Genomic DNA, 21,772 nt, shown 5'->3' with positions numbered 1-21,772 from the left:
CAGCCTTCCTGGTGTTTAGCGAGCCCCACCTATCTGTCATGTCCTTACCAACAAGTGTCTAGTTTCTTTTTGGCTGTAGTATAAAAAAAATCAGTACGCCCTCAAGGCAAGGGAGTTTATGAGGAATGCAGAGTTTATGGTAGTTAAACCACACCCAGTTACTATGATACAGACCCGGTATAAATTATTGTGAGTAAATGCTATAATTATTATTATATTATCCTCAAGAGCAATTGACCTCCATGGTTATACGTAGGCTTTTATTTTATTTGCAATGTAATCGTATACCTCCTGCTTTTGCCATAATTATGTTAATTGTGTATCGTTCACTCTGTCCCTCTCTCCGTATAATTGCCAACTATAACTAATACACTGCACTGATTAACAGGAAGGTACTACTGCTCTCTACTGGGCTAGTCGTAAAGGACATCTCAAGATGGTGCAGCAACTCATTGATAGTGGAGCAGATGTTAATGTACAACATCAAGTAAGTCCGTTATTCGGAGGTGTTGTTTATGTGGAATGACTGAACAATGGTCTATATTTAGCCATCTATGAATAATAATTATGAGTAATGTTTATATGGATGTTCTTATTGGCGTGCTCTGTCTTGTATTGTCAGTTGAGTCATATTATTAATACGGACAAGCTAAGTTAAACTAATCCGGACTCTTACATGGTGTCAGAAGTGGGATTCCTATAATGATCCAAGACTAATATGGCCAACTCAACTGTACCACCACCGGGAGCATTCAATTTTTCCAAGCCAGACGAATGGCTAAGAAGGTATCAAAGTGCTGCAGGCCTAGCCGAGGAAGCAGAGACACGACAGGTGGACATGCTATTGTACTGCATGGGAGAAGAAGCTGAAGAAGTTCTAACCTCACAACAAATATTAGCGCTGAAAATCGAGTTCAATGTTGAGTGGACTATTTTTCTTTTGCCAGATTGAAGTCCAGAGTAGAACATGTAGCCTGTAGGAATGACTGTATTAGAACATGTAGAGGCAGCACACAATAGAGGCAGCACACAATAGAGGCAGCACACAAACAAGCTCAAGAAGGTGAGCTTTTACTAGAAAAAAATGAACTCTCCACTAGCGAAGGTTAATCGTACTCTCTACTAGCGAAGGTTTATCGTACTACCTACTAGCGAAGGTCACTTGTACTCTCCACTAGCGAAGGTTGTCCACTAGCGAAGGTTTATCGTACTACCTACTAGCGAAGGTCACTTGTACTCTCCACTAGCGAAGGTTGTCCACTAGCGAAAGTCAATCGTACTGTCCACTAGCGAAGGTCAACTCTCTACTAGCGAAGGTCAACTCCCTACTAGCGAATGTCAACTCTCTACTAGCGAAGGTCAACTCCCTACTAGCGATGGTCAACTCTCTACTAGCGAAGGTCAATCGTACTGTCCACTAGTGAAGGTCAATCGTACTCTTGTGAACTCTCTGGGCCACCGTAGTAAACACATCAGGAGAACAAGAAGACTGGAAAGTAACCGTCACAATTTGCAAACAAGACGTGGAGTTTAAGCTGGACACTGGTGCAAAGGTCAATGCGATCTCAGAAGATACCTACAAGGCTTTAGGTTGCCCCAGGCTTTGTAAACCTTCTCGAATACTGTATGGTCCAGCCATGCAGGCAACCCCTTAACGAGTTAGGAGTATTTTCGGATACAGTGAAGCAATCGAGAAATTCAACAAGATGCCCTATTTATGTGGTAAAAAGGCTACACACTAACTTGGTGAGCCTCAAGACCATAACAGCACTCAAGCTCGTTCACAGAATTAACAGCTCAACAACAGGAACTAACTGGAAAGAAACATACCCCCAAGTATTCACAGGCTTGGGAACGATGGGAGAAGATTATGTTATCAAGCTCGGAGATAATTCCGCACCATACTCACTTTATGTGCCAAGAAATGTGGCTATTCCCCTTCATCCGAAAGTAAAACTGGAATTGGAACGAATAGAATCCATGGGAGTAATCTCCAAAGTGGAGCACCCAACAGACTGGTGTGTGGGAATGGTAGTCGTGCCAAAGCCATTGAACAATATTGTGTCACGAGAACCCCATCCTATCCCCACATGCAGTTGACGACGTCCTAGGTCAACATGCTGGAGCCACTTAATTCAACAAGCTTGATGCCAACAGTGGATTTTGGCAAGTATACCCCTTGCAGAAGAGTCCCGCTCGCTCACAACATTTATCACCCCCTTTGGAAGATATCGATTTAATAAACTACCATTCGGAATCTCAAGTGCCCCAGAGCTGTTTCAAAGGAGAATGAACCGTATCCTCGAAGGACTAGACGGTATGATGGGAAAAGACCAAAAACAACATGACGAGCGCTTACACGAAGTATTCAAAAGACTGATCGAGGCGAAGGTGACCCTTAATGCGACCAAATGTCAATTCGAAAAAACAAGTTGAAATTATTAGGTCATGTGGTAGACCAGGATGGTATTCGTCCAGACCCCGATAAGACAGCCGCTCTCACGAAAATAAAACACCCCGAGTCGGTAACGGAGCTAAGACGGTTCATAGGTCTAGTAAATCAGCTCAGTCAACCAGTAAGAGAACTGTTACGGAGCAACATCACTTGGATTTGGTGACAGCAATCATTTGATGAGATCAAAAAAGAGCTCAACAAACCAGTGGTGAAGTTGTACAACCCCACAGCGAAAACAAAAGTTTCAGCAGACGCATCTTCTTATGGATTGGGAGCCGTTTTGTTACAAGCAGACGAGGATAGTCCTGACTCGTGGAAACCAGTGGCCTATGCCTCTAGGTCCCTCTCAGATACAGAGAAGAGATATGCACAGATTGAGAAGGAAGCGTTAGCCTCAACATGGGCATGTGAAAAGTTCCGCAATTACATTCTAGGACGACCGTTTATATTGGAGTCGGATCACAAACCCCTAATTCCTCTACTGAACTCGGAGCATCTAGACGACTTACCCCCTCGTATTTTAAGATTTCGACTCAGGATGTCCAAGTATGAGTATCTAGCTCAACACGTTCCTGGAAAGTTTCTATATTCAGCAGATGCCCTCTCAACAGCACCAAACCCAGACTGCACAGACGATACAGATCTCGAGTTGGAAGTCGAAGCATATCTGAATTCGGTTTCCCTTCCTGCTACTCCACCAAAGTTGATGGAGTATGCCCAAGCACAAATAGATGATCCTACCTGTGCTAAAGTCAGAGAAGGCCAAGCAGAAACAGTATCGATAGTTCACTCAAACCTACTGGAAAGTCAAAGCTTCATTGACATTGGTCAAACAATTACTATTGTATAACAATCGAATTGTGGTGCCGTTAAGGCTAAGAAAAGAAACACTCAAAAATATGACATCAAGGAATTGAAAGAAGTCGACTTCGAGTCCTATGTTCTGTATGGTGGCCTTGTGTGACGGCAGAAGTTAAACAATATGTCGAAAATTGCCGAGAATGTGCAAAGGAATGCAAACCCAAAAGGGAACCATTGATTCCTACACCTACCAGATTACCCATGGCAAATGGTAGGAACCGATTTATTCGAGCTGAAAGGTCAGCAGTATTTAGTAGTAGTCGACTACTATCCCGAGTGTATTAAGTTGTCTCGAACTACCTCTGCTCAGGTTCTAAAAGCAATATTTGCTAGACATGGAATTCCTGAAACAGACAATGGTCCTCAATTCTCCTCGCGAGTTTACACAATTTGCTCAAACGTATGGGTTTAAACACACAACGAGTAGTCCTCACTACCCATAGAGCAATGGCCAGGTGGAGCGTATATGGTTTAAACTGTAAAAAGCATCCTAAAGAAATCGGAGGATCCTCACCTAGCAATTTTGTCCTATCGAGCAACACCAATGCCGTGGTGTGGACTATCCCTTGTTGATGGGGAGGAAGATAAGAATGACTGTACTGACCACAGAACATCTTATCCCTAAGTGGCCATATTTACCTAAATTCCGAAGCATACATTTCCTTTAAAGGAAAGCAAAAAAAGGAGTTCGATAGCCGACACCGGGTAAAGGAGCAAGAAATATCTAAAGGATCAGATGTGTGGATCACAACAAATAGACAGAGATTAGAAGGACAGGTGGCACAATCTGTTGACACCACCGGTCCTATGTGATAGTGACTCCAAATGGCGCAATCGCACACAACTCAATGTAGCCCCTACAATTGCTCCAACACAATTAAGAGACAACTGAACAATCCGAACAATTTGATTCTAATTCGAACGAACAATCCGATTCAAATCTAGAAGTACCGAGGAGAATTATGACTCGTTCATAAACGGGAACTATAATTATGGTCCGTCCCCCTGAGAGACTAACGTTCACCTAAAAGGGAGATGTGGAGTGACTGAACAATGGTAGCCATTGGATTTTCTTATTGGCATGCTTAAGTCATATTATTAATACGGACAAAGTGATAGCTAAGTTAAGCTAATCCAGACTGTTACAGTTTATTGGGAGGTTATACTAGGATATGTTACTATAATTATATAGGGACATGCAATATGACTTCAAATATACATAATAAATGATGTACGGAATCAGTATGCATTTAGCCGTTGTCTTTGGGAACAGATTAACAACCGTGTGGATAGACTGACATTAAAAATGTTGTATTACCGAGATGTTAGCGGATATCTCTGTGTGTACGTATAAGTATTATTTAGAACACACCTATAGCCAAGATTAAGTGTTTTAATCTGCGTGCCGAGGATGGCCTCGAGGTTAACGTGGTGCTCGAGGCGCAGCCGAGTGCATTACGTAACCGAGAGGCCATCCGAGTGCACCAGCATTAAAACACGTGACTTGGCTAGGTGAGCTCTAGCCTCGACCCCAGGCCGATCCGTCTCCAATTGAACGCTAGGTCGCCTACTAGGCCTGGTATTGATTGTATTTGGGCGTGATCTGGGCGTGGTTTTTTTAATACAAATTGACTTGTGGTACAACAAAAAATGACAGTGGTCTTCAACAACAGCCTCTGGGGCAGTATACAGCAGGAAATACTTCCCAGAAGACACTTCTTTGGCAGTGGCAACCAAATCTTTGTCGATTCCTTTATTGCTACTGAGGATGGCAGCAGAAACACCTCTATTGTTTAGACTCCTGATCTGGTCAATCATGAGTCTCATGATGAGAGATACAAGGGGAGAGACAAATAACAAGAACAACACTTTTGTCAACAGGAGGAGCCTTGGTCCTACCTAGCTTGTAGTCCATTAAAAAGGGTAGCAACTGATATAGCAGAGAGACTTGCCATACCCCTTTGGGAACCAGATAAACACATCCCTTCCCTCAAACAGGAGCTTGAGAGCCTGGGCCTGTTCTGCCATGAGAGTGAGGCCATCTTGCTTCAAACAAGACAACGCGTTGCATGCCATAGCTAGCTAGCTATAAATTGAGAACATGACACGGAGCTACATTACTGTAACTTTTACGGGAGTAAAATGCCTCTACGTACACCTTTAGTATTACAGAAAAAAAGCAGGAAACAAATGTGAAGAATCTCTGCTTTAGTTTCCGGTTCCTGCCACGCCCAGATACAATCAATACCAGGCCGTATTTTTCAACTTCGTTCTATTAAAAAAAAATGGGCCTGGGACCGAGGCTAGGTGAGCTCTAGCCTCGTGGCAGCTAGATCTGGCTACATTTTAAATCAGTTGCTGGTGGCTAGCTAGTTAGCTAGACGTAATAGCTAGGTTTGTAGATCCAGTAACTGATGCGAAGGAGATACGATCTAAAGCTATCTGGACTGACTGGGTCTCCTGCTGACCAACAGTCCCGATCCCACTACTGGATATGCTCTGGCTTACTGGATGGGAAACTTTTTGCGCAAACTATACGGCAATGAGTATCTGGTTTGCTCTTTTGGAACGCTATGATATTCGAAGCACCTTTGATGAAACGATCTGGCTTAGGTACAGGTACGTACATCTTCGAAGCAAGCTGAGCCTATTTCTCCAGACGAAAAAGCGATGCTATGGTCAAGTCAGCAATTCGGTACAGTTACTACACATGAAACAAGTCGAAACAATAACATTCAATTTTCTAATACTTTTCAGCTTTGTTTGTGTACTTGTTGCCCAGTGAGTGGGCAGATCAAAGCAATCCAGTGCTCAGTATATGGCATGTTGCATCACTGCCATGGCTACCATAATTATATTGCACTGTGTGTAAATGCTAGCCTCCTTCGCAGCCTCTCCTTTTTCTGTTCTTTGTCATAGTTCAATAAGATAAAATACGGGACTAATTAGAGGAACAAAGAAAGAAAGAAGGAAGAGACTAAGAAAAAGGAGAGCCTGCCTTGCTAAGTCGCGTGACGGTAGACGAGTGGTAGACGAGTGAAAATGAACGTGGGCAATCACTAGCTGGGCGGAGCCTGACAGAGCAAAAAGCTACAGCATGCCTACGCATTGCAAACTCTAAATAAAAGCTGTTAGCATCGTAGATAGTAAGCCAGAATCAACATCGTAGACGAGGGCTTACCTAGTAAAGACTAAAGAGACTAAATATCTAAATTTAGCTCAGTTTTTTTTCCTGAGTTCAGAACAGACCCACTTGATTAGTAGATATAATTATTACAGCAGTATAGTCTACTCTACTCTAGTCTTTCATACTTCCTCTGCTGACTAAAGGTCTCACGAAGGCTGACTCTACTGCACTGTACTGTACTGTTATAACAGATTATGTTCCTGGTAAATGCGCTCCAAGTACTGTGTGGGAGGACAGTTATTGAGGTTTTCTCTCGCCCACGCTCGTTAAAATTTGTCGACGTCAGTAGGGGATCACGCGACCTAGCAAGGCAGGCTCTCCTTTTTCTTAATTGCTTCCTTCTTTCTTTCTTTGTTCCTCCAATATTTCTCTTCTGTGACAAAGAACAGAAAAAGGAGAGGCTGCGAAGGAGGCTATGTAAATGCAGTAGATTTCTTTAAGAGATATCCATTTGGGACTTATGCCCCACAGTTGGTCCCTTTTATAGGCTACTACCTTTACAACTACTAGTGGGAAAAAAACCTAAAAAATTTACTATGGAATTCAGCAAAACTAATGAATACACTAAATTCCTTCAAAACACATGTCTTTTATTACGATTCATATGACCAGTCAGACGAGTTTAACGTCATTGGGCAACAAGTTAGTTATTGCAGGCGCCCTCGTGCAACATGCCATATATTGCACTGGATGACATAATGCCCTCGGGGCCTGCGGCCCTCGGGCATTATATTGCTCCAGTGCGGCATGTTGCACTCTGGCTGGGCAATAACTAATACATATTCAATCTGCTTGTATTATTATTATAATTATGATGACATTCAGATTCAATCTGCTTGTATTGTATTTATGATTGTTTGATAAAAAGTGTGCATTAACAAACCATCACTTAAGTGTGGATTAAGTTATTTAATCCATGGTCACCTGACTGCTTTCAGATAAGCTGATTGGCTGGAGATCATGTGATCAGCACCAATTATATATTGTTTGATAATCCTGGTATACTCCTTTCATCTCATGCAATTTAAGCCTTTGCACTTTTGGCTATATGCTCGAGATATTACCTATTCTTTTATGCTCAAGTTAACAGCCTATTATTCTTGTCAAATTTCTTTTCAAATCGCCTATTATTCCCACATTATCCCTCCAAAGCACAACATAGACCCCATGTCATCGCACAAGTTACATCAAACTATAAATAATGGCCACATGACTCTATCTATTAACACTATAAAAGGAATCCATAAGTACTTCGATCTATCACGACCATCAGGCCTACAAATGTTTATACTATATTATAAGATTCGTACTGACCTGTCCAAAACCTGCCAATTATTCTTGTAATTGTAATAAGTGTGCCTATTATGCTCAAAATTATGCTAGCATAACCCTACTTTTGGCATCCTTTTTAGCATTAATTATGCCATGGTCGATTGTTGACCTACCAGACACAGTGGGTTCATATCCTACTCTGCATGTATGTATATGTACGTATAGAGTGAATCGTTGGAACACTGTCTAATAATGTATGCATGTATAGAGTTTGTGATAATCTTGGTATACTCCTTTCTCACAGGATGGTTTCACTCCTCTCATGATAGCTGCTCAAGAAGGTCATCTCAGTGTTGTGAAACTACTGGTTTCAGTGGGGGGGACTCAAATCAACAGCCAGAATAAAGTGAGCAATTGGTATACTACGTATAAGAGATCTTCAAAATAATTGTGTATATATCGTATCGCTTTGAGGCTGATAAATGTTCATCACGTTGTTTATTTCTACATACGATTAAACCATGTTATACTTATTGTCCACTATATACATCAGCAGTAAACCTCAGAAGCCAAGCATATGGTTTACGTTGCCTGTTTTCATGCGGTTGCTAGGATATGGCCAGGGGATAACTAGGATAATTCCCTCTGATATTTCCCCAGACATGTTTGCTACAAGATTATGTAGATAATTTTGTCTACTTTTGATTTGTGCAGGCTGCCATATTAAAATCAATGTTTTGATTGCTTTGCTGAACTGTAGCTAGATTACAAAGTCAAAGATAGTGAGGAGATGATAGTGAGGCACTTGATAAGAGATTCTCAAGCTAGAGAGCTAGAGCTAGCGCAGTCCAAGTGCTAGTGCGAGCCTGGGGAGCCTCAGAGGAGGAATGCCAGGGTCAAAAGGTCACTAATTAAAACACCACGTGGCCTATGTTTTACATGTAAACTGAGTTTACCCTCGCGCCCCTGAGTTTATACACCACCAATAGCTTGATCCTCTTTATAATCACAACACAAATCGGTTGAGCTATCGCGCCCCAGAGAAATTAGCTTGAGAGAGGAGATCCAGGATTTAATTGCAACCTTTGACCTTTTATTGAAACCACAAGATATGGAAATTAGCCTTCCGTGGCTAGAGTATAAATTTTGACGTACTGGCTTGCTGCACTAGATAGATCTAGGTATAGTAAGCTTTTCAAGCAGGCAAATAAGGAACAGAAGTGCTAAGCTGCTATATGCAGCAAAGGTCAAGAACCCAGAACAAGAATGTTTAACCCTTCATTAAACGTGACCCTATTGACCCTGGCGTTCCTCCTCTGGAGGCCGGGAACCTTGGCACCTCTGCCTGGCACTGCGCACTGTCTGGCTCCAGGTCTGTGTGTATGGGTGGCTTTAGCAGTTTGTGAGGCATTAGTCATGGAGGAGGAGTCAGGGCGGAGCTCAGAGTGTTTGCTAGATCAGCATTTCTTTGACTGTGGCAATAGTCCTATTCGTTTAAGAGCCTGGAATTTTGATTGCTTTTTAAACGCCCACTAACTACTTCCTGTATATAGCTTCCGCAGTAAAATTGTGCTGAGCTGGCACACCCTTTTTCATTGTAAAATCAATGCGTTTTTGCAGCCTCTGCATTCTGCAATGCATGCGCTATTATTCTAAATAAAGGAAGTTTGTGAAATATTGAACTAAGAGCTACACAATGGTTTTTGTCCCAGAGAGTGTTTGTCAACTATCAGTGAGCTAGCTGGCCTTGAAGATACCTACTATATACACAGTAAGTGCAGTATAGTGCAGTAGTAGTAGATCTAAGAGGTAAACTAATGCTCAAAGATGGTCAAACATCTCCTCTACACAATTCTGCAGATGCCTACTATGTATATAAGATGTTCCATCATCCTTGAGCATTAGACTGCCTCTTAGATCTATACTACTACTGCACTTACTGTGTGTGTAGTAGGTATCTTCAAGACCAGCTAGCTCACTGACAGTTGACAAACACTCTCTGGGACAAAACCATTGTGTAGCAATATTTCACAAACTTCCTTTATTTAGAATAATAGCGCATGCATTGCAGAATGCAGAGGCTGCAAAAACGCATTGATTTTACAATGACTTCAATGTAAAAGTGTGTGCCTTGTGAGATGCTTTTGTTGGGTTTGAGCATTTCAGCACCCCATGATTGACCTCTCGACAGTTTGAGCATACGTGGGCATAGCCACATGTGTCGCCGTGGGGGCAGTCCATATAGTTGTATCGGTTCCATTTTCTGCATTCCTCCTCTGAGGGGAATTGGGGTCGGGCCCGTTTGGAGGGTGGCTTGGTTCTAAGCGACGGCCGCCTGCTCTGAGCATAGTCGACTGACGGGCGAGTGTAGTCGGATGTGGGTCACTGGTAATCCGATGGGGGTTGGTGGCCTTCCGATGGGTGTCGGCGGTAATAGTCGACCGGGGGTTTGAATGGGCAGGTGGTTCGGACATGGTCCAGGGAGGCACACAGCGAGCACCAGCCCTCCTCGCATATATATAGCGACATTCCTGTAAAGCATTGGGCGTGGATGCTGCTGTCCACCCTGTCCCACTTCGTGTTGCTTGCATCTGCTGCCTCGTGACGAAATTGCTGATCATAGATGATCCACGAGGGCCAACGGAACTTTTTGCTTAGTTTTGCCACAATGGCTGAGTATTGGAAGAGAGATTGGGCTCTACTGGGGTGTCTGCTCAGCATGACTGCCGAGTACAGTGCAAAGCACTGGCTCCATGTGGCGAAGTCCTTTACCTGCCGTCTGGACTGCAGGTAGTCAGCCGCCTGGATAAGGACAATTTGTCCTTCTGCATCCCCGGACATGGCTGGTGAGGCCTTTCCGAGACTTTTGGCAGGGGGGAGTTCCCCAAAGTCCATGTACTTCTCAGCGAGGATCTGATCCACGAGAGAGGGTTTCAAGGCTGGGAGTCCTAGGGCTGCCACAACCGTTTCAGAGGCCTTTGAGGTGCTAGGAAGCACCGATGGGATTGTTGGCAGAGCTGGTAGCGTCGGTGGCAGGGACGGATGGGAAGTCGGTGGAGTTGGGCGGCTTGGGAAGCTGCCTAGTCCGAGAGATAGGATGGACCCGCTGCTGGGCATACTGCCGAGCCCTCCTGATAGCAACCCTATTGGGTGTGTGTGTGCATGTGGCACATGATTAGCGGATGTAGAAAGTGCTGTGTGGGTGGCCTAGACCCGGTAAGCTGCTGGGCTTGTTAGTACTTTGAGGTACAAAGCCTGGGTCTGCCACCCGGACCAGCACTGCCCCAGATTGAGGGAGCACCACTGGTGCTAATTCGTTGTGATAAAATAATAGTATGGCTTAAGCGACTGTGTGTACTCTATATTTACCGTTAATTTGTTTACGGTCGTCATGCTGTATGCTTGATAACTAGTTTACACTGCTACAGTATTGCGTGCCAGGGGACCTATTCCTCCTTCCCTTGGGGGGGGGCTATGTCGCTCCCCTGGCACCTGGCTATAGTATATTTGTAGGATAGTATGGCGAACCTGGTACGGGAGCAGGTGAGGCTCCTGCTGGAGTCCCGCTGGCCGACGACGGGGTGGGGATGGCGGCCCGAATCTTGCCATGAACCCCGTCAGTGAGCTGGCCTCATAGACCGATTTGTCCAACATAGTCTTAAACCCTGTGACACCCGGGCTGCCCGATGACACTGGAGTGGTGATCCCGGTGGTGATTCCCGCTCCTGAGGACGTCCCAGGGGTCAAGGGTTCGCCGATCCTAATGAGGCTAATCCACAATGCATATATCTGTAGTGGCACTATACCTGTTCTCAGCATGCCTCCAGTCTAGTTTTATTGCTCCCGAGTTGCTGTGCTAGACAAATAATTCATACATGATAACAACATCACTACATGCACTGACTCCTTTATAATTATGTCACCAGCCGTGGGTTTGCACTAGTTATGATAATGAGTGCAAGCAAAGAAACAGGGGAGGGACACGAATTGGAGTCGCTCTATTCTGCCCAATTAACCTATGTCAAGGTAATTATTCAGACTTTGGCATGTGTATAGTCTTGATTTTTATGTGGGACAAATGAATCTCTGTTAAAGCTGTTGCGTGTTCTGGTTTTTCCTCCTGCCGTGGTATATATGTTCCTCTTTTTTTGGCTAGAGGGTTCATTTATCTTGTGTGGGTGGAGTAAATCCCATGTTGGTAATGAAGGCGTTCCTCTTCCAGTAGGAGATTGTGCCCTCCGACCTCCAAATTAGATTATTAATTTGCACTGTTGCATTTTATGTAGTTTAACGTAGTTAATGAGATAACCGCGGCGTTACCTCGAGGTACATGCTATAATTATGATAACAAAGGCTTGGCCCCTGGCCTTATCGCGCGTGTGCAGTATCTATCACACATGTGTCAATGGCCAGAGTCTCGCAAAATACTCAACAAACTCTTGCCTCCCACCCTCCCATCCATGCAATAATCCGTATCGGTTAGAGTCCTAACCACCTTTTCCATCCGACGATGTTGATTTATCGGTTGGGGGGGGGGCTGAATGAGGGCCCCAACACTTAAGCTAATCGCAGGGGCCCCTCTCTCAGTACTTCCCCAAAAACCTAACTGCATGCAGTCACATGACCTCTAAACTCTAGCGCAACATAGAGACAAAAGGGGCACGTGACCTTTGCTTAGACTCGGTGTACTGCCAAATATGACATAATATCCTCGTGCCGATATATCGCAATCTGTACAACCATATAGTTAACGTATGTCATTTGTTACGGATACGATGCAACGACTAGACTCGGCACTTTTGGCATCCTTATTAACCACGGTCGATTATTTCCCACTCTTTGTGATTAACAGATTAGCATGCAGCAAAATTATCTTATGATTATTTAGATCCCATTTGAGTGTATTTAGCAGGGAACTATGAGCTATAGTACCGGTACTATAGATTGCTCTGGGCTACAAACTACAACATTGTACATTGTATTGTGATTTACAAGAAAATACACATGTAATAACATAAAAATTATTGTAGCTAGATGCTTTGTCTAATAACAGAACTAGAATGAAAGAGAGAAGCTCTAGTTTCTTTGTTCGAGAGTAGTAGAAGCCGGCTGTGCTTTTTTGCTGCAAGGCTGCATGGGGGAGGAGCTGGATGTATGGAAGCTGAGGAAGTGCTGGGATTCTAGCTTTGGCTTCTTCCTAAAGTTCCTTTCGCTTTGTTCAAGAGTAGTATAGGAGCCGCTCGTTTGTTGGGCTTGTTTGCTGCAAATTATAGCTTAGGTGTCTTCCTTTCGCTTTGTGAGAGTAGTGCGAGCCGCTCGTTTCTTTGGAAGTGTGCTGGGCTTGTTTGCTGCAAAACTGGGGGAGGAGCTGGATGTTTCCGTTTTGTGGGTGGAGCTAGGACTATAATTTTGTCCATCAAACTGAGGTGGAGGAACAGGGTTGACTTGAATAGAGACCACAGATTTAGTAGAGACACAGAGATGCCAACTTCAGATATTAGTTTTCAAAAGAATAATGGTGCAGTTGCTAGGTTGGCTGTTTATATAATTATGTTGACTGTACAGTTGCTAAGCTAGTGCATTTCTAGTAGCCAATAGGTTTTGGGATCTAAATCAGTTAGAACATGTGCATTCGGTATCTATGGTTATAGTGTCCCTCATCCCTCGGGCTAAAGCCCTCGAGCTTTGGGACACTATAACACATAGATACCTCATGCCCATGTTCTAACTATAACATAGATACCTGTGTGTATTAGCAATAGCTATATAGTAGCTTTATGTTACTGTATGCAGCTTTGACACGTATACATGTTGCCATAAATTCGAATGCAGTGACTATAGTGTTATAATTATACTCCTGGAATGAAAAATACTTACAACCTAAGCTACCTCACCTTGCATGGATAGAACTAGCTAACAGTCTCAAAAACTATTGAAAAGGACCGGCAAGCTTGTTCGTGTAGCTTGTGGCCAGTGCTAAGCTTCTAGCTCTATACGTACCAACTTGTCATGTCTAATTAAGCAGTGAGCCCCACCCATTTTCCAGCCTTTCTGGTGTTTAGCGAGCCCTACCCATCTGTCATGCCCTTGCCAACAAGTGTCTAGCTTCTTTTTTTCTGGGTAGATCTAGTGTATAAAAAAAATCAGTGTGCCCTCAAGGCAAGGGAGTTCCGGGCATAAGGAATGCAGAGTTTATGGTAGTTAAACCACACCCAGTTGCTATGATACAGACCCAGTATAAATTATTTTGAATAAATAATGTCTATAGTATTATCCCCAAGAGCTATTGACCTCCATGGTTATGCGTAGATCTATTTGCAATGTAACCGTAAACCTCCACTTAGTAATGTTTTTACCGAGTTTATTTTGCATATGTTAATTATGTATCGTTCCCTCTCTCGTATAATAACCAATACACTGCACTGGTTAACAGGTAGGTTCTACTGCTCTCTACTGGGCTAGTCGTAAAGGACATCTCAAGATAGTACAGCAACTCATTGACAGTGGAGCAGATGTTAATATACAAAATCAAGTAAGTCCATTATTCAGAGGTGTTGTTTATTGGGGTTATACCGTATTAGGATATGTTACTTTATATAGGGACATTTAATAATTATGACTTCAACCAAAGAGAGTAGATTTTTTTTTTTTTTTTACATTTTGTTGCATATCTTTAAAAGTAAAGGTGATATGATCTATTTGAGTGCAGGTACTGAAAGTTCAACTATTGGCGCTTCCATTGGACCACCACCTGTTACATCATATGACATCATCAAGATAAAATGACTGTCTGAAAATGTGCACCTCCAAAAATATGTTAGGAATAGAAGTACCTGATTTGTTTGAGTTAAGATCTGAAATTTGTTGTACATGTACTTGAGTATATTGCTCATTGTTTGAGCTTCAATGCTTTTTGGTGGCAACTATGTTAGGAATACAACTTTCGAGTCTGATTTTTGAGGAGCATGTACTACAATAGTGTAAAATTCATCTGTACTAACTTACAAGAGCTAGACAAGTCTCTTCTTTGCTAGAGCAGCCCTTCTTGTCAAAATGGTGATTTTGCTCCGTTTTGCTACTTTTGTTAACGTAGGCAATGAGTGATTTGTGACATCACAAATCATCTTGTTGTTATTTGCTACATCCAAAGCTCATGTGATGTTTACCTGCAATTGCACGGTTGGTATTGGTTATTCTATGTCATAGGTGTGTCGATTGAGCTTACTAATCATCAAAAAAGTCATGAAAATCACTATTTTTGACAAGTTGGGCCGCTCTAGCAAAGAAGAGACTTGTCTAGCTGTTGTAAGTTAGTACAGATGAAAAGTACACTATTGTAGTACATGCTGCTCAAAAATCAGACCTTAACTAGCATAAATTCCAAGTTGTATTCCTAACATATTTTCCACCAATTATTTCTCAGAACTTACTAGTAGCCCAGACTTCCGTTGAAGCTTAAAAGTGAACAATATACCCAGGTACATGCAAAACAAATTTCAGATCTTAACTCAAAGAAATAAACTACTTCTATTCCTATTTTCGGAGGAACACATCTTCAGACAGCCATTTTATACTGATGATTTCATATGATGTAACAGGTGGTGGTCCAATGGAAGCGCCAATAGTTGAACTTTCACTACCAAATAGATCATAATTATCACTTTTACTTTAGAAGATGTGCCACAAAATGTGAAAAATGTGTACAAAAAAAATCTACTCTCTTAGGTTGTTGCACTGTACGGAATCAGTATGCATGTAGCCGTGGTATTTGGGAACAGATTAATTAACAACCATGGATAGATTGAAACCATGGATAGATTGACGCTAAAAATTTATATTACCGTACCCTCGCGAAAATACGCCCTCTCTTTTCTGCAAGAAGTATAGGCTTGTATAGGCTTATTAGGGGACTGGGCGTTTATTTCATTCGAATATACGCCCACCCGCGGCCTCAAATCGAGGTTTACACTTTGCTCTATGACAGTATTTTCGTTCTAATACATAGTATGAACATTTTATTGACAACAACACTGTTATAATACTAATACCTTTGTGTTTTCCTTTCTCAGACTATACTTGTTCCCTGCATATACATCTTTAGGGGCAAACAGATCCATACAGAGAAAGTTGTATGTCTGATCTTGGTCCAGCAAGGAGTATAGTCTAATTATTAGCTACTATAATGATTATACCTAAAACTTCCTTTCTTCACTAAAATTAGCATGTGGCATTCAGCTACTTCCCATGCTCAACTTCTTATTCTGGGTGGGCTTATAATTGAGTGAAAATACCCTTGTGCAAGGGGATGGGCGTTTATTCAAGATGGGCTTATTTTCGCGAGGGTACGGTACTGAGATGTTAGCAGATATCTCTGTATGTATGTATATATAAAATTATATAGAATTTATCATTGTCTGATAATCCTTGTATACTAATGCAAAAAGCCATTAATTTAGACTTTGCACTTTTGGCATCCTTTTTAGCATTAATCATACCATAGTTGATTGTTGACCTACCAGACACAGTGAGTTCATATCCTACTCTGTATGTATATGTACGCAGAGTGAATCGTTGGAACACTGTCTGAAAACGTACGTATGGAGTTTGTGATAATCTTGGTATACTCCTCTCACAGAATGGTTTCACTCCTCTCATGCAAGCTGCTCAAGAAGGTCATCTCAGTGTTGTGGAACTACTAGTTTCATTGGAGGCTCAAATCAACATCCTGAATAAAGTGAGTAATTGGTGTACTGTATACGTATAAGAGCTCTTCAAAATAATTGTGTATAGATCGTATCGCTTTGAGGCTGATAAATGTTCATCACGTTGTTTATTTCTACATACAATTAAACCATGTTATACTTATTGTCCACTATACATCCGATTTTATGGCAGTAAACCTCAGAAGCCAAGGATATGGTTTGCGTTGCCATTAATTCGAATGCAGTGACTAAAAGTGTTATAATAATATCCACTGGAATGAAAAATACTTGCTACCTAAGCTACCTCATGCACCTTGGATAGAACTAGTTAACAGTCTCAAAAACTATTGAACTTAAGACAAGCCCAATAACTAATAACTGCCGTGTTAATTTTGCGCATGCGCGGGTGTGAATGTGATCTAGATTCTAGAATAGAGCAGGGACATTGAATAATATTTGGTAACACTTGATGATAATTATTGGCCAATAATTCGGACTGTTATTGACAATAAAAACGAAAATTATTGACAATAAATTCAACAATCATTGACAAACATTACTTAATTATTGACAATAAGTTGAAAAATTATTGACAAACATAACGATAGTTATTGACAATCAATGGATAATCATTGACAATAGGCAACCCAATTATTGACAATCACACGCATCCTTGTCAATATTTTTTACCATTGACAATATTTTTCACTATAGTTAACATAATTATGTCAAACGTTACAGTGTGTTTGGTGATTCATAATTTTTACAGTACAACCTCGATTATTTGGACACCTTGGTTCCAGAGGCGTCGAATAGGTAAACCACGCCTTGATCCACCCACTTTATTGATAAACAGCAATGCCGCATGGTTGTCTGCGCATAGTATAGTAGTCTGTTGGTTTGTTTGTTTGTTTGTGATGTGATTTTCTACTCACCTGGATGCCACAGCACTGCGTTTACAGCATGGATAGCCTTCACACAACAGTATCTTGTTTTAAGTAGTGGCAGACTTTGATGTTAAAGCTCTTTTGTCGAATAAAAGCGAGCAAAAGCTAAACTTGCACATGGCCTTGAGTCAAGGTACGGGATCACTTCAGCTGCAAATACGTAGTCAAGGCGTATTTTCAGCTGAAGTGATCCCGTACCAGGAACAATTGAATTAGGCGGTCAAGAAAGTAAAGAATTGTGACTGACTCTGCATCCTATACTCCAGCCTAGCAGGAGCCATACTTCTCTTAGTCTAAGACTCCAGACTTCTTTGCTGTGATCCCAGTCCACAGTGCATGTCTCATGTAGTAGTACATTGTTATTAGACTTAGTTTAGTTTTATTGCTCTTGAGTTGCTGTGCTAGTCATAGGCATGCTACATGCACTGCATTATAATTATACCATTCCTCCGTTTTCTAGTATCATGTCACCAGCCGAGGGTTTGCACTTCAGTGCTCTAGTTATGTAGCTTCCACTGAGGCATCAGCACCCGCGGTGCTTTCATTGTATGCATGTGTCGCTTTTTTTGTCAGGATAATATTCTGTATAGCGCGAAATTTTTGAGGCAGTATCTCTAAAAGCGTTATGTAATTTCGCTCTATACGAAAATAATACATGCAGTGGAACCTCCATAAAAGTATGTTGGGCAAGCTACAGCTAGGTTTTCACGATTGTGCAAAATAATGCCATAACAGGAATAATTTTCTGCTAATTCTGGGTGTGACTGTTTGTTCTGGGAGGTTATTTTCCATTATTTCTATATATAAAGCTGCTTGTTATACTGAGTAAGGTGGCCGGCCGTTCCTGAGAGGTTGCTGTCATTGTAGTTTCTATCAGGACCTGAGCTCTTGGCCGTTTAATCGCATCTGCATGGTTGCTCTTCGGAGGTAGTTGTTGGTGAGATTTCATGTGGCAGCAATAATTATTATACTGTACGTATGCTCCATGCACATTTGGAATAGTTTCTTTGTATAATTACCCGAAGCCGTGCCGCGGTCAGCGGGTATAATTCTGAGTCTGCTTACCTGGATATCATAGCAATTCGTTTACAGCATAGATAGCCTTCACACAACCTTTGTTGCAGGCTGTTACAGAAAAAGCTTGAACTTGGCTGTAGGCAACACACGGCCTTAATTTGAGGCATTTATATATGGCTGAGGTGATGTTGCTTCTGAGCCATATTTCTAATACTCCAGGCTTCTTAAAAGTTTCCGTATGCCTCTATAGCATGCCTCTATAGCTCCTGTTACTTGCTGCTTAGCAAGCATTTATTGTTTTGGTTACTACAGTAGAACCTCGATTATTCGGACACCTTGGTTCCAGAGGCAGGCCAGATATAACTGCGGATAATCGAATTGATAAACCACGCCTTGATCCACCCACTTTATTGATAAACAGCAGTGCCACATGGTTGTCTGCGCATGCGCAGAAGATAAGCAGGCCTGTCTCCATAGTAACAGCTGCAATACGCATGCGTATTTAAGGGATACGCCAATTTTTAAATTTGATTAAAAAGAAAATTGCCTAGTGAGGTTCCGGATAATCGAGGTTCTACTGTATAGATCTTTATTTCATGTGAACAGCCGAGGGTTACAATTATTTGTTTTATAGCCATCCTTTTCAAATGTATTTTTTGCTCTTAGGGTGTCCTACAGTATTTTAAAGTATAGGGGGGGAGGGAAAGTAACCAGAAGGTCAACTTTTATTTCAATACCCTGTTAGTATATAACATTGCCGGCTATGTAGTACCTGAATGCCAACTTAGGGGGGATATCCCCCTTTCCCTCCCCCTGTATGACACCCTGCATCTCTTTTGAGTTTGTCCACTTTACTTTAGGGACTCAGTATAGACAGACTGCTATACCATGTAATGCGAGGTTTTTTGTGAAATTTCGCCTAAAAGCGTTTCGTTGAATAAATCTCACCCTATTTGATCAAAATTAATAGTGCGTTTTCCATTAGCGTATTTGGTGAATCTAATTTTTGTGGAGGATTGCTAACCCTCGAAAACAGCAGCACTGAAGTGCAAACCCTCGGCTGGTGACATAATTATAAAGAAACCAGAAGAGTGATATAAGGCAGTGCATGTAGTGATGTATGACTGAGCTGTCTAGCATAGCAACTCGTACTCAGGAGCAATAAAACTAAACCAGACTGGAGACATGATGCTGAAACATTGAGAACAGAGTTTTAGTGGTACATGAGGTGAACTAGGTCATAGTCTAGGATCACAGCAGTATATGACTCTTGGATGGAGTAGGATCCCAGAGTCAGCTAACAGAGCAACAAACAAGTCACAATTCTAGCTTTCTATTGTAGTGACCCTTTTCCACTGTTTTTGGTACGGAATCACTTCAGCTGTAAATACGGAGGGTGCCTCAAATAAAGGGCGCGTGTATAGTGTTAGCTAGCTAGCCAACGTGCAAGTTCAAGCTTCTTAGTTTATGCTCGCTTTTATTCGACAACAAAGCTCTAACATCGAAATCTACCATTGTTAAAACTAATAACTTATTGTGTGAAGGCTATCCATGCTGTAAACGCAGTGCTGTGGCAGCCAGGTGAGCAGATCCTGAACTTACAAACAGACAAACAAACAAACAAACAAACAGACAAACCAAACGACTACTATAACCCGTGGCCGCCCATGCGCCTCGGGTTAATGACTCGAAGATTTCACTCTAGTATTGTTGATTGTTATTCTTATTGGTGATTGTTGTCATTATTAATAGGATGGACGGACTGCTCTCTGGGGAGCCAGCTTCAATGGACACAAAGATGTCGCTCACTATTTGATCACTGCTGGAGCCATTGTTGACCTATCCAAGAGAGCAGTAGGTTCATATCCTATATATGCAGTTACTTTATTTTACGTCTTTCAGGATGGTTTCACTCCTCTTATGGCTGCTGCTCAAGAAGGCCATCTCAGTGTTGTGGAACTACTGGTTTCTGTGAGGGCTCAAGTCAACCGTCAAAACAATGTGAGTCATTAGTTACAGTCAGAGTAATGTGAGCGAGATTGTATAGCAAAATTGTGTGCGTATTTGCATGTCCCATAGTTGTAGCTAAAGTACAGGTTGTTAAGCATCAATCACAAACAAAATTACGGTATAGGGTTAATTTCCACACACGCATAAAACGCTCTATGAATAATCTTATATTGTGCATTTTAAGAATCACAAAGCTAGAAATTTGTTCTGTCGGCAAATTTTATATAGCTTTGGTAGGCCAGGAAATATTGAACTGAAGCATCTATCTATTTAAACCAATGAATTGGCAGGGCGGCACGAAGAGAAATGTTATAATTAGTGAGTTGCTGCTAGTCGTCAGTTTGTAGAGAGATCGAGTGAGTTGTAGATGCTTATAATTATTGTCTTCCGTATGAAGTTTTACAAGCTGTATCTCTTTGTGTCCATGTACCTCTGCATGGAAGGTATTTATCACATCTCTATAGGCCTACCTAATTTTAAGCTATCTAACCTTGTCTCAACTAGTGCTGCAAGCTGGCGCTTTGCTAATACCTATCGCCATGATTTGCTTTTGCTCAAAAGTATTAGTGTTGTATAATTTAAAAAAGTTCATAAATATTTGCAACAACGAATTCATTTTATTGAAGCCAAACAGTGGGAGCAAACGTTTGTTAAAGGTCTGTAGTCTGTAAAAATAGTATAATAGCACAGAACGCACAGAACGCAGTTATAAGAGAATAAAGTGTATTAGTGTATATATAAATAATAATTAATTTGTTTATAGATGTATAACTGCGAAGAAAAGACTTGTGTGCAGGTATCTATTGTATAAGGTATCATTTGTAGTGTTTTGTGGCTTACCAGGACCTCAAGAAAGAAGTAAATTGATTCTGCTAGGATCTGGTGTCCAAAATAGATTCTCTCACACGTGGGGATGAGAGCGCATGCACATACATCCACAGGAATAATGGGTGTGTCTGCAAGCAGCAAATGGCTACTACAATATATAGCTAGCTTTACAGCTCTTTTTTGACTCGTGTGTAGTTGACAAAAAGCTAGCGCTTTAGTGCATGGCTAACTCATATGTTGTATAGAAACTTTGTACGAACAGATGATGCTACGAAAGATTCTAAAGAGACTGCAACAGCCTTCAATGTGAGTCAAACTAGCCATAACTCGATAAAGAAGCATTAGTTTGCTAATCCACGAATCAAAATCCAAGAGAACGTGGCTAGAAGCCTATAGAAGCTGTTAGTTTTCGTCGCATTCCAACCGTTGAGCAGTTGCAGCTGGAATACACACACTCACACACACATGCACAGTCAGCTTTACCGTATCCCTT

The 21,772-nt window shown here is 41.7% G+C and overlaps 2 protein-coding genes across 4 annotated transcripts in view; one reads left to right on the top strand and one right to left on the bottom strand.

Annotated features, from left to right (window-relative positions):
- The window catches only part of LOC135344344 (dynein beta chain, ciliary-like), a 159,880-nt gene that overhangs the window by 65,359 nt on the left and 72,749 nt on the right, over positions 1–21,772 (bottom strand). The gene's annotated exons all lie outside the window — the stretch shown is intronic.
- LOC135344350 (ankyrin-1-like) overlaps positions 1–21,772 on the top strand; it is an 86,828-nt gene that overhangs the window by 49,565 nt on the left and 15,491 nt on the right. Inside the window, exons 15-20 of the mRNA XM_064541558.1 lie at positions 389–487; positions 8,080–8,181; positions 14,209–14,307; positions 16,411–16,509; positions 20,194–20,295; positions 20,344–20,442. Of these exons, the coding sequence (XP_064397628.1) occupies positions 389–487; positions 8,080–8,181; positions 14,209–14,307; positions 16,411–16,509; positions 20,194–20,295; positions 20,344–20,442 (600 nt within the window). The remainder of the gene's footprint in view (positions 1–388; positions 488–8,079; positions 8,182–14,208; positions 14,308–16,410; positions 16,510–20,193; positions 20,296–20,343; positions 20,443–21,772) is intronic.

The sequence above is a fragment of the Halichondria panicea genome, chromosome 11 (assembly GCF_963675165.1).
Source record: "Halichondria panicea chromosome 11, odHalPani1.1, whole genome shotgun sequence".
NCBI classification, from domain to species: domain Eukaryota; kingdom Metazoa; phylum Porifera; class Demospongiae; order Suberitida; family Halichondriidae; genus Halichondria; species Halichondria panicea.
The sequence above is the reverse complement of the archived record's forward strand: the minus strand, read 5'-3'. Positions and strand labels throughout refer to the sequence as shown.